This window comes from Conger conger, chromosome 14, assembly GCF_963514075.1.
Source record: "Conger conger chromosome 14, fConCon1.1, whole genome shotgun sequence".
Lineage (NCBI taxonomy): Eukaryota > Metazoa > Chordata > Actinopteri > Anguilliformes > Congridae > Conger > Conger conger.
The window spans coordinates 13,431,123-13,443,305 of record NC_083773.1 but is presented as its reverse complement, the minus strand read 5'-3'; the positions used below and the strand labels follow the sequence as shown (position 1 = coordinate 13,443,305).

At 46.7% G+C, this 12,183-nt stretch overlaps 1 protein-coding gene across 10 annotated transcripts in view; it reads right to left on the bottom strand.

Moving 5' to 3' along the window:
• The window catches only part of cadpsa (Ca2+-dependent activator protein for secretion a), a 110,427-nt gene that overhangs the window by 42,117 nt on the left and 56,127 nt on the right, over positions 1–12,183 (bottom strand). For 8 of the 10 annotated variants that reach the window (XM_061221025.1, XM_061221018.1, XM_061221019.1 and 5 more), the window contains exons 10-13: positions 11,141–11,249; positions 9,514–9,726; positions 2,683–2,819; positions 2,101–2,288 (exon numbers count right to left, since the gene is read on the bottom strand). In XM_061221025.1, the coding sequence (XP_061077009.1) occupies positions 2,101–2,288; positions 2,683–2,819; positions 9,514–9,726; positions 11,141–11,249 (647 nt within the window). Of the gene's footprint in view, positions 1–1,544; positions 1,710–2,100; positions 2,289–2,682; positions 2,820–9,513; positions 9,727–11,140; positions 11,250–12,183 lie in introns of all 10 variants that reach the window. The other 2 variants (XM_061221017.1, XM_061221021.1) reach the window with 1 other exon arrangement.

Sequence of the window (12,183 nt, the reverse complement as noted above, 5' to 3'; positions counted from 1 at the left end):
TATCAGGAGGGCCTGAACAATCTCTCTCGCTCCCTCACAGTCTCACTCCATCACTCACTCACTAACTCTCTCTCACTCACTATCTCTTTCTCACTCTCTCAGCCAGCTGTAGAATGTGTCTCATCTGACACAACGCGTATCCTTCCCCTCTACCTTACACATCCTCACCCCGGCACCTTCTCACTGTCCTTCACACAGATGACATGTGCCGTAGTGTGACGAGGAACATCTCAACTTTCTGTCACCGGGGTTAACGTCCCTCATGTCAGAAGTGCTCTGCTCACATCCCTCCATATTCAGCCATGTCACAAGTGATAAGGATGGATTGGGTTTTTGGTCATGTTTCATACACGGATGGGGCAGCGGTTTCACCGTTTTAAGTTTTGCTCTGTGTGTGCGTGCCTGCCTGCGTGTGTGACCATGGAGAGTGTCTCCTGGCGGGGGTTAGCGGGTTGCTGAAAAGAAATGGAATTTCTTCATTTCTGCTTCTGACGTGGCGGTAATAAAAACGAATTTGAACATTTCACACTAATTAAAACAACCCTTTTTTTCTGTTGGAACACAATCTGTTCCAACTGAGCTTTGTTATTCTCAAACCCATAAGACTCATCATGCATATTCATTTGAATGAGGTTTCACTTAATACACAGTGCTATGATAAAACATAATTTATAAATGTTTTACGTTAAATGTGTGCTTTGCTTCATTTTAAGGGTTGTAAAATACACATATATATCTCTCACAATGTGCACCTTGTACCCATTTGGTCGTTGGGTTACGGGAGGCACTAGAGGTAAAAATTTGGCCGTAGATGCAGGGTTGTATTAGGAGAGTCCGGATCGCTGTCTGCCCGTGACGGACTGTCATCCTGTCATGCCTGGACCTCCGGGGCGCGCTGACTCGGAGCTACGCGGCCCCCCCGCCCCCCCCGCACGACCCCATTGTAACACGACGCGAGCGGACAGCCCGCCCGGGCTCCATCGCGGGCTGTCACGGCGGCGGCCGGGAGACCGGCAGACAGGCGCCGTGACCTTCCTCCGCTCTGACACGGACAGATGGCGTGTTGGCTCGTCGAGGGAGGGAGGCGGCCGTCTTTGGCGGAGCCACCAGCAGGAGCGACGGGGAGGGGTGGGTGTTGCAACCAGTGCACTGAGGGACCGCATGCTGGGGGGAATCGCACAGGTCAGGGCGCTGTCTGCGTCTCCTTTCCCTTTGTTGCTTCGTAGTGGGTGGGGGGACGAGGGGGGGGGGGGGTGGCTTACACTCTACATCTCTACTACTGTACCTTTTATTTACCATTCACAACAAACGTGATCCAATTTTCAACAAGCTCTTTGTTTGTCACCGACCCGGCAGGCGGAATGTCTCACTAAGCCACACGGTCCTCACTCCCAACTTGGGTGTGAGCTGCAGCTATTTGACCGAGAGTTTGGTCCTTTGTGCCACTGCATCCTTTCCAATTACTACACAGCTGTGGTCTCTGGGTCAGGAGCCGGAGGTGAAGCGATAGAGTCAGGAGTGCTGGAGACTCGGGGAGCGCTTACCTTTTGGACTCGGAGGAGGGCTGCGATTTGGAATCCTTTTTTTTTTTGGACTCCTTTTTGAGTTCCTTTTTGGAGAGGGGTTGTGGCTCGGGGACTGAGGGGCTGGGGGTTCTGCTCCCCTCAGACTCAGCCTGAGGCCCCCCCAGTAACTCTGGCAGTTTCTGACTTTGGGTTATACATGGGGTGAGTGGAGGAACCGACATTATGAGGTTAAGCAAAACAAAAAAAAAAAGAAAAGGAAAAGAAGGAAAAAGAAAGGTAAGAAAAGTAAGGAACAGAGCAAACAAAAATTACACCTGACAGAAGAAAACAATGAGAAACAATAACAGGTTTTTTTTTGTCAATGGATGAGGAACAGAAAGGTCATAAATCGAACACAATACAAAGCAAGGTTTTAAAGGAGACGATAAAGCGATGGGCGAAGATGAGGCATGCAGGTCTTTTGTTACTGTCCTTTCCTCTGACCGTGTCTGGGACACAGAGCGGCCTGGTTGGGCCTGCGGGGGGTCCTGTGTAGGGCTTAGGGGGCTCTGTGCGAGGGGGAGGTGGGGCGTACCTGTTTCCGTGGACGTGAGACGCACAGAAGGCGAAGCTGTAGTGGAGCAGGGTTGGGTCGATCATGGCTCCGTTCTCCGCCCTCTCCAGCAGGTCGCTGAGGTAGCACAGGTGTCTGTGACAGCCCCTCACCCCGTTCCGGGCGCAGTACTCGTCCAGGACGAACACCTGCCCGGGACTGAACCAGCCCTGCGTGAGGAAGGAGGAGAACAACACTGAGCATGTACCTCTCACCACACTGAGTGCGGTGCCCATCAGTCTGAAGGGATACTTCCCTTTCTGGTGTTTTTATTTTCTGCTTAGAGCAGTTTCTTGATTGGCCCAGACACTGGTGGAATGCAGGACATTTTAGATCAGTTTGGTAGTGTCATCAATGGGTTTCAAGCGAGAAAATACGCTTATCTTAAAAAATCTGGCAATACCAGGCAATATACACATGTCCAATGTCCTTCATCGGCCAATCCATAACATATAGTGAAATTGATATCCTGAATATAGTATGAAGCTGTATGAAGCCAGAGTAGAGTGGTGGTAATGTAAGTGGAATTGGGGTTGTTGGGGTGTGATAACGCCTTCCCCTCACCAGACACGAGTACGAGTCATTGAGCCTGTGGTCCAGGGTGAGACGCTGCACCATCTCAAAGAGCGAGGAGTGGTTGAAGCTGCAGGGGTTCGCCGAGATGAACTCGTCCATCCCGTGCTTCTGCGCCCGGTCTGCATCTGTGGGGCCCCCGGCACATGGAAAAGGACACGGGTGGGAGAGGACACGGCGTCAGGGCGGGAAAGGAAGGGTCCTCACAGGCAGCTCTAGCACTCAGCATGGTGGCTCTCAATGCAAAATCAAAATGGCTGCTCTACTCTGGCAAATGACACAGAGTCAGAGTTTCATTGTCAACTTGCATCTGGACGGAGGCGACAGGGGGGAAGACTTGAGTGTGGTACGGTTTTGGGGGATCCTTCAGTGCAGCACAATCAACATGGACATGTCATTCCCGCGTTCATGCATGAGGCATTGGGGGCATCGCATGGGGCTGTTCCTGTCTTTGCTGCTAAAAGCCGGGCATCGTGAGCAGGTCTACGTTATGCCCTGAGACAGAGGCGAGGGGGAAGGGGGGGGGGGGCAGAGGGGGAGGGGGTGGACAAGAAGTGGAACTCAATGGATTCTCTGTCACACTTGTACAATAGATTCTGCCATTCGCTATTTGTGAATTTCATTCATTTCCTGACAAATGATGAATTGCGTGCTGAAAGAAAAAAAAAAAGTTACAGTTTTCTTCTTCTTTTTTTTCCTCCCGCAGAAGGAGACCGAATTTATCAAAAAAAAAAAAGAGATGTCCCAGGATTAGGAAAAAAAAAAAGCATATTAGTTTGACGTTGCGCCTGCCCTGCTAATCATCTCAAAAGAGAAACAGAATTGACACAGTGAGGGTTACATTCTGCCGTTTCTGATGAATTAATAGCCCGAGTGCGTTCTCACTTCCCCATTGAGCAGAGTGCCTGCGGGCGGTGCCTCCTGGGGCCGCACTAATTAAGCCCACCCCGTGTGAGTAAAACACGGCTCCCAAACCCACAATGCAGTCTGGGAGTGGTCAAGAGGAGCCCCCCACCGCCGCACCTTTGTTCATTAAGGGCTAAATAAATTAAACAACAAATTTTCACTTTTCATTACAGTCAGTGGGCTCGGCCTTACATTGAGTCCAGCGCACATAAGTCTGCACTTAATCCCGGCCTGGCCACTGCTGCTCTATTCTCACTTTAATGCCTCTCTCCCTCTCCCCATTTAAAGCCCATATTGGGCTCCGGCCTCCATTTGTTTGAGCCGTTTTAAGCTGAGGCTAAACAAATACGCATGTATTATGCTAAGTGGAATAATACCAATTAAATCGGTTAACGAAGCCAAACTAAACAAGACTTAAAATGTGTTTTTTTTTGTAATACTAATTGGCATGTTGGTCCTGAAATTATCTCTCTAATAAACTTCCCGGCTATCCATACGGTAAACGGTTGAAAATAATCCGAAGCAATTTGCAATGACGTTGGGGCGTATGAAATGAAAGCAGAAATAAAAAGGTGGCTGTGTCCCTTGTACTCGGTTAAACGTGAGCTTGTCATGTCTGTTCGATGTTAGCGGGATGAAAGAGGAGGTTTGGACAGTAACAGACAATGACACTAGTCAGCCCTGTCTACTGAAAGGAGGAAGAGAAATGACAATGATTGATGGCTGCTATTCATTTATAGATCTCTTTCTAGAAGAGTAGGGAGTGGAACATTTGGCGCTGTCTTGTCTAGCGCATGATGTTTTGAAAGACTGGTCGGCCCTCTGTCACAGGGGCGTGTGGAGAGGGAGGGAAGCCCAGGCCTCGCTCTGGGCACCACATGCTACAGGCGGGACCTGACACGGCAGGTCTCCTTTCAGACGGAGAAAGAGAGGGAGCATGGAGCGGGAGGGGAAAAAGAGGGAGAGAGAGGGGAAATAAATGGAGATAGACAGGGAGTCTGAGAGTGAGAGAGGTAGTGGAAGGGTTAGAGGGAGACGGAGAAGAAAGCGAGAGATACAGAAAGAGGGCAGGCACCCTGGACACCTACACCAGTGGAGTTCCCTGTGTACGGAGCTCAGCTCCGCGGTGCACTAAACCTGCCCATTTTCTAATCTGCCAAGCCCCCCGTGTTTCATAAAAACAGCAATACGTTCTCTTTTGAGCTCTTTAAATATCCCCGCGTCATGGACAAATGATCCGAAGCCATTCTCTGATACTGGATACACTGCCCGGCACGCTGGATGCATTTGCATTGGCTTTGTTTCACAAATGGGTTTGATTCCACAGTGATTCGCTCGTTCACAGCAATGGTTTCAATGATGTAGTCCTGTCCCCCACTTCCACAACATGGCTGAATGATTGATGGAGCCGTAAATTCACATGCGTCTCGGAATAAAGGGTAGAGTGGGGTCACGCTGTGCTTTCAAGATGTCATGCAAAACTGTGATTACTTCCAAAGAACCATGTATGGCAATTCTGCATTCCCTTTCAGCACTTGCAAGTTGACAATACTTCAGTACGTTGCAGAGAGTTTAAGATTTACGGGGACACTCAAGGCGCCCTGCTACTCCATAACAACAGCCTCAGGGTAAGCCTAGCAGTATATTTTCACTGTAACAAATTTGTAAAATAAGTACAATTTTTGTCCCCCACCAACAAAATGTAAAACATCACACTAGCAATAGCCTAATCAGGCATACCAAAAAAAAGAAAGCTAAAGAAATAAAAGAACTGAAGAAGATTTGAAAAATCCCCCTGGTAATATAGGTCTAATATCCAAAAGGTCCATCTCTAGAAGGAAACTGGAGTATCGCATGGTAAGGAGGGGAGGCATCCCCTGCTCCTTGTCATTGGCATTCAGAATACTCCAAGTACATATTTGCCAACTCTCATAAAGAAAGATAAAAAATGAAATAAAATAACAGAGATTGTGCCCTCCAAGTAAAGCATGGATAAAGAGTTATGGGTAGAAGTCCTTTGCATAATACGGTTATTTTAGTACATTCCAATCAAATCCCATGAGTAATATGTGCGGTTCTATACTAGTATTCTATATTAGGAATCTACAATTACGTAACATATTTGTTCTTTCAGCAAAATTAATTGTCTAATCACATAATAATCCTATTGTTAGACACTTGTTTCTGTTTTCATTTGTTATGTTCAGAAATATTCTATGAATATTTGACTATGAAATAGAACCCCCCCCCCCCCCCCCCCGAAACATACTGTTCCCAAGGTGCTTAAAAGTGTACAGGAACTATGTAAATTGGCATGTAAATAATTGTGTTGCCTGTAACTCAGTGGTAAATTATGGTTGTATTCAGGATCAACCATGCAGCCACCACACTGTTTTATTAATGACATTGCACTTTTAATGTGGTAATTACGAGCTGCTGCAAGTAATTACTTCCCCATGATTCATAGCTATTACTTGAACACAAAATTCAGCTACTATACAATCATCAATCCATTATTAATAAACCAGTACCTTAAATAGGTTATATCATGCTCCACCTGCTCTATTGAATATCAATAATATACTGTTTCCATAATGCCTACAGCACTTTAGCTGGACTGTGACCTAAATTAAAACGCTGTATGTTTTCTTTTTGCTTTTCTTTTGTCAATACAAACGTGTATTCTATTATTGATGTGCCAAGTTATGCACAGAGGGCCCTGAATGCTGTGGTATGCTAATGTCGCATGGCACACTGCCAGCAAGCTGCTTTACCTAGAGGAGCCTTAAACCCTAATGAAATTGTGGAGAGAGAAGGCAATTATGCAAAAAACATAACTATTCAAAAACCCAAAGTAACAAAAATTATAGTCACATGCAGCCTAGACTGGCAAGAATGGAGGCTTGTGTTTTAAACCTAAAGCTAAGAAATAAAAGTTTGACTACTGAGGGCTAAGGTATGAAGAGAGCTTGGAGAAGGAGAGAAAAGCACATTGCATTTGTCAGATAATCTTGGGGGATTATCTGAGCTGTGCCGACTATAGGGAAGCACTTACCCTTGAGTCCAGCTAGAAGATAGCAGGGTAAGAAGGAACAAACCAGAATAACATAAAGACTAGCAACAAGGCTGAGGAAAGCAGACAGGAGCCTTAACCTATCAGCTGGAGTAGTAACGGGAAAACAAAGGACAAAAACACAACCTCCACCAAACACAGAGACACAGAGAGACTGAAAGAGGGAGAGAGAAGAAAGAGAGAGAGAGGAGAGAGAGAAAGGTACACTTTCTTTTCCTCAGCACTGTGCTGCAGATGATTGGCTAAGGGTTAAGGGTTCTGGGATTGATGTAATCCTACATTCCAGTACACAGGAGTTGTGGCGTACTCCATAAAGCAGTGCCTTTCTCCCGCCTTGTAATGAATAAATGGGAAGCAAGAGAAAATACTGATACTGGCGCACACACTTACCTCAGGAGCCCAATATCATCACACAGCTCTCAGCTTGCTACAGTACGCTAAATGTTGGTTGAGTGGCTAAGTATTTTTTATATATTCCATCCATTATCAAGCATTATTTTTTAATGAGTAACACAGGTTTGTACTTTTTTTTTAGACCAGTGAAGGTGTTACTTCAGCTGAATAATTATAAAATAACCTTTACAACTCTTAAATGATGTGTTAGCACATAGAACACATAGAGAGTTCTGCTTTTTGTTGTTGTTTTTTTCTCTAGATTCTCTCAGCCTGTGGGTAGGAGCCAGGTGCTATTCCTTCTGTATTTAGGTGGACCTGAACTGAGTTTCTGTTGGTGGAACCTGACAAATCTTCTGCAGCAGAGGTTTGAGGTAGGTTCCTTCCTCCCCACCCCATACCTTTAATTGCGCCAACAACTGAAACACAGTTTCACAAGGGGAGGGCAGCCCTGCAGTAAAATATAGCTATGCTAAGCTTGACTATCTTGAAAACTGAGCTGGTCAAGCTGGTCATAAACTGGACTAGCTGGGTACGAGTTGGTCAACCAGCATGGCTGAGTTGGTCATAAAGCCGGACTAGCTGGATACGAGTTGGGTAGTAGCTCTAAGTTGATAGCTGGTCAACCAGCTACTAGCTGTTTCAAAATATTGAGCTAGTCAACCAGCTAAACCATGTTGAGTAGGGAGCTGGTCTGAACTGGTCAGTTTCAAAACCTAGCTTGAGCTGTTTTTTCAGCAGGGAGTGGCACTTAGTAAGCTTTGAATGGCATCAGTTAGATTTGGAAATGTACTGATTACCAAGAGTCTGACATTCAAATACTGTGCACAGAGAAATTAATGAAAGGAAAGAAACACGGAATAGATTTGGCACAGCAGTGTATGCAGTGCAGTGTCCTTTGCGAAGAAACTATCTACAATTTACAATTAAAAGTATTTAATCAAAATGTACCATACACTATCATGCTGACTCATTTATAAGTACATAACCAGTATACACTCAGTGAGCACTTTATTAGGTTTTAAATTTATTAGACATATTTTTTTGACTTATTGGTCATCTGCTGCTGTAGCCTATCCACTTAGAGGTTTGACAAGTTCTGTGTTCAGAGATGCTCGTCTGCATACCACTGTTGTAATATGTCGTTATTTGCGTTACTGTCACCTTCCTCTCAGGCCCAGATCTCATTAACAACACTTTTCTGCCCACATAACTTTTTTCTTTTTTTTCGCAAAAGGTGAAAAACAATCAATTTCTGAGATACTCAAACCACACTATCTGGCACCAACAATCATTTCATGGTCAAAGTCACTTAGATCACATTTGGTCTGAAAGACAGTGAAACCTCTTGACCACGTCTGCATGCTTTTATGCATTTAGTTGCTGCCACATTACTGGCTGATTAAATATTTGCATTGACAAGCTGGAGTACAGGTCTACCTAATAAAGTGATCACTGAGTGTATATGCTTCCTCTAATCCTATGTATGAACAGGGGTGAGAATAATGTCGCAAAGAACTGTTTCCTCAGTAAAGCATCTTGTGAAAATGCTCAGTATAAAATTAATTGAATTGAATTGAAGAATCGTGGTTGCAGTCTCAGTTTTTGTCATTTGCATTTTTGTGTTCTGAAAAAAAGGCCTATGTAGATATCCCTGTGAACATATATTTTCTCTACAACCCATTTATTGTGATAAAAGGTTTAAACAGTAAGTAGCAAAAGAAAAGTGTGATTAATGCATATAAAATCCAGCACTGGAGGAATGCCCACTAAAAGACATGGGTTTGATCATGAATAGCAGGATCTATTATGGCAGTAATGTAATTGTATGCACAGTGATTTCATATGGTAAAGCCTTCCCTAAAGGCTCTTACCATGCCATATGGTATTCACTGAAACAGAAATAAAATTCACACTGTTGTCTTTTGTCAAATGTCAAGTAGCAAAACACAACAGAGGGGAGGTTAGAAAGAGAGATAAAAAAGAGACCGTTGCAGCTGAATGAGCCAGGGGTGCTTGCATTGCTTTAAACGAGCTTACCTGCACTTGAAAATCAGTTCGGTAGGCTGCTTAAAGTTGCAATGGTAAAACCGGCAGAGGTGAATAGAGTAATTCGGACTCTGAAGGGAGGTAGTGGCACGATGGACTTGTCCATTACATGGGGGGGGGGGGGGGCTGCACCGGCAGAGGGGTGCCCGTAGTGTGTCTTGTCATTTGTAGAGAATGGAGGCTGTTCTCTACGTAGCGTCGGTGAGGTTAGCAGTCAGCGTGTTTTAAACTGCTGTTTGTGGGGTAGGAGGAGGGGGGTGTTGGGGTACGAGCCGCACTGCTAACCAGGCACGAGTTAAAAAACTCTGAGGTGGAGGATGTGTGCGTGACAGCGCCCCCTCTGGTGGGAGGCTGCGTGGGTGTGGAGATGGGGGCCGTGCGGTGGGGGAGTGGTTACTTACAGAACTGGGAGATGGGTGCGTCCAGCTGGGGGGCGGTCCCTCCCTTGGCGTTGAGTTTCTGGACCTGGGTGGGCGGCACAGGCTTGTGGGATTGGCCGGTGGCCCGGTACATGGCCTGCACCCACAGGATGCGGTCCTGCTCGTCATCACTGGCGAAGATCACAGTGTCGCCCTCCTTCACAGCATTGAAGAAGGCCCTGCCTCCATCCAGACCTGCAAGGCGGGGGGCACAAGTGGTTAGCCTAGTGGCTAAGCTACATGACTGGTATACAGGAGGTTGGTGGATCAAGCCCCGGTGTAGCCATGATAAGATCCGCGCAGCTGTTGGGCCCTTGAGAGAGGCCCATAAACCCACATTGCTCCCTGGGCACTGCATTCTGGCTGCCCTCTGCTAGGATGGGTTAAATGCAGAGGACAAATTACCCTTCAGGGTTCAATAAAGTTTATCATCTTCTTCACTCCAAAAGTCTATAGCCACAACCTCAGCCATCTCATACGCATTCATGACCACGTCATTTATGGTGTCTTATACCTCGTTCTCACTGTTCCAGCGATATATTTATACCAGGTTTAATTTAAAAAAATATGTTTTTTCATGCAGCCTAGTCATGTTTGCCTTTATCACCATGTTATTCACTATCCTGTGTAAGTTGGCAGAAGTTGATAGTTGATTTTCTTGTAATATTGCAGGATGTAAAACCTTGTGACAGATAACCAACTAAGCAATAATTAACAAGAATGTTGTTGTAATATAGCAAATGACCGCATTTTAATTGGCTCCATTTAATTGCCTGTGTGTTTTTCTGACGATCATGTTTGTTCATTTATTGCTTTCATCGAGGGATTTCACCTCAGTCAAACACCACCTAGTGGCAATTCGCCTGTCAGCTGGCATCCAGTGCATTAGTCCTATACAGGAAATATCTCAATCCAAGACTCAATCGAGTGCTACCTTTGTTCTTTACAAATACATTTTGTGAGATCAGCAACCACCAGAATTGATTATCAAACGCTTGAATTTATTTGCAAAAAGGAAAATGCCCAACATGCTACAAGCCAGCTAAATAAAAGAGGAACAAATACGTAGGTGCTCAACAGCCAGGAAAAGTTGTTCTTTTCACTCTGAAGACGTAGATGTCAAAACGTCATTCCCCCCTGTCCATTACACAGTGTGTACTGCTCTGAACTCTGCGTGCTCTACTGTTTCTCCCTTCATTCCAATTGCCAATTCTAAAAGTTTCAAACGAAACATCATGATTAAAAAAAAGAGTTGTGTTTGGACGGTACCTGGCTGGGAAACAGAACTGTGTTTGGACGGTACCTGGCTAGGAAACAGAACTGTGTTTGGACGGTACCTGGCTGGGATACAGAGCTGTGTTTGGACGGTACCTGGCTGGGGTACAGAGCTGTGTTTGGACGGTACCTGGCTGGGGTACAGAGCTGTGTTTGGACGGTACCTGGCTGGGGTACAGAGCTGTGTTTGGACGGTACCTGGCTGGGGTACAGAGCTGTGTTTGGACGGTACCTGGCTGGGGTACAGAGCTGTGTTTGGACGGTACCTGGCTGGGGTACAGAGCTGTGTTTGGACGGTACCTGGCTGGGGTACAGAGCTGTGTTTGGACGGTACCTGGCTGGGGGTCGGTGTAGTCCACAGTGTAGCCGTCCAGCTGTAGCAGCTCCTGTGGCTCGGCCTTCTTCTCCCTGTAACTGCACATGGCAAACGTGTACTGACTGACCTGCAACAGAGCACAAGGATGGCCACGTCACTCTCTCATTACCGCCCCCACCTGGACAACACAGGTCAACTCAGCCTCACAACTCCTTAAGGCTCTATGACTGGGGGAGGGGGAGGGGGGGGTTAAGAGAAGGGGAGAAGATGACTGTTGAGCTGGTCCTATGAGACAGAGAGAGAGACTGACAGATGGACAGAAAAAGTACACGAGAAAAATGGGTACTGGTAATGTTTGGCAATTTGAGAGAGAGTGCGCAACTGTGTTCAGCTGTGTTTGAGAGTGAGAGAGTGGCTGTGTTGAAATGGGCTTGTGGAAGACAGGCGGTGACTGTGTTTGGCTGGATTGGTAGTCAGTGAAAGATGTTGACTGTGTTTGGCTGTGTTTGACAGCAGTAGAGGGGGTGACTGTGCTACAGGGGGTTTGGGGCTGTTGCCAGGGCAGTGGACGCGGGACGGGCCCCGTCACTCAGAGCAGACGTGTACGGGAGTGACACTCTGTCACAAACAATGTGAGCCCGACTGCTAGGTGCCAGTCATATCAAGGCAATCCCGAGATCCCAGCCAGCAATACAATTGTCACCTCTGCTGCAAGTGGCAGCTTTCACTCGCAGTGCCCTGCCTCTGGATGACACCATAAATCCCATGTCATGTTTGTGACGCGCGGGGGCCGGCTCTAGGGCGCAGACCCGCTCTCCACCGCCGCGGTGCCTCCGGGACGCCGCCGGGACTCGCCGCTGAAGTTCGGGACTGCCGAGGACTACGGAGCCGCCACGGCCAATCAGAGGGTTCCACGCCCCACGGGCTGGTGACCCGCTGTCAAACTGACTGTTAAAGGATTTTAAATGACTTTGCTCCTGATTACCCTACATGCCTTGCTCTTTTAAATAACCTTGTTATTGTCGGCAGTCTATAAATTGCGTCAGGAGAGTGGCGGCTCC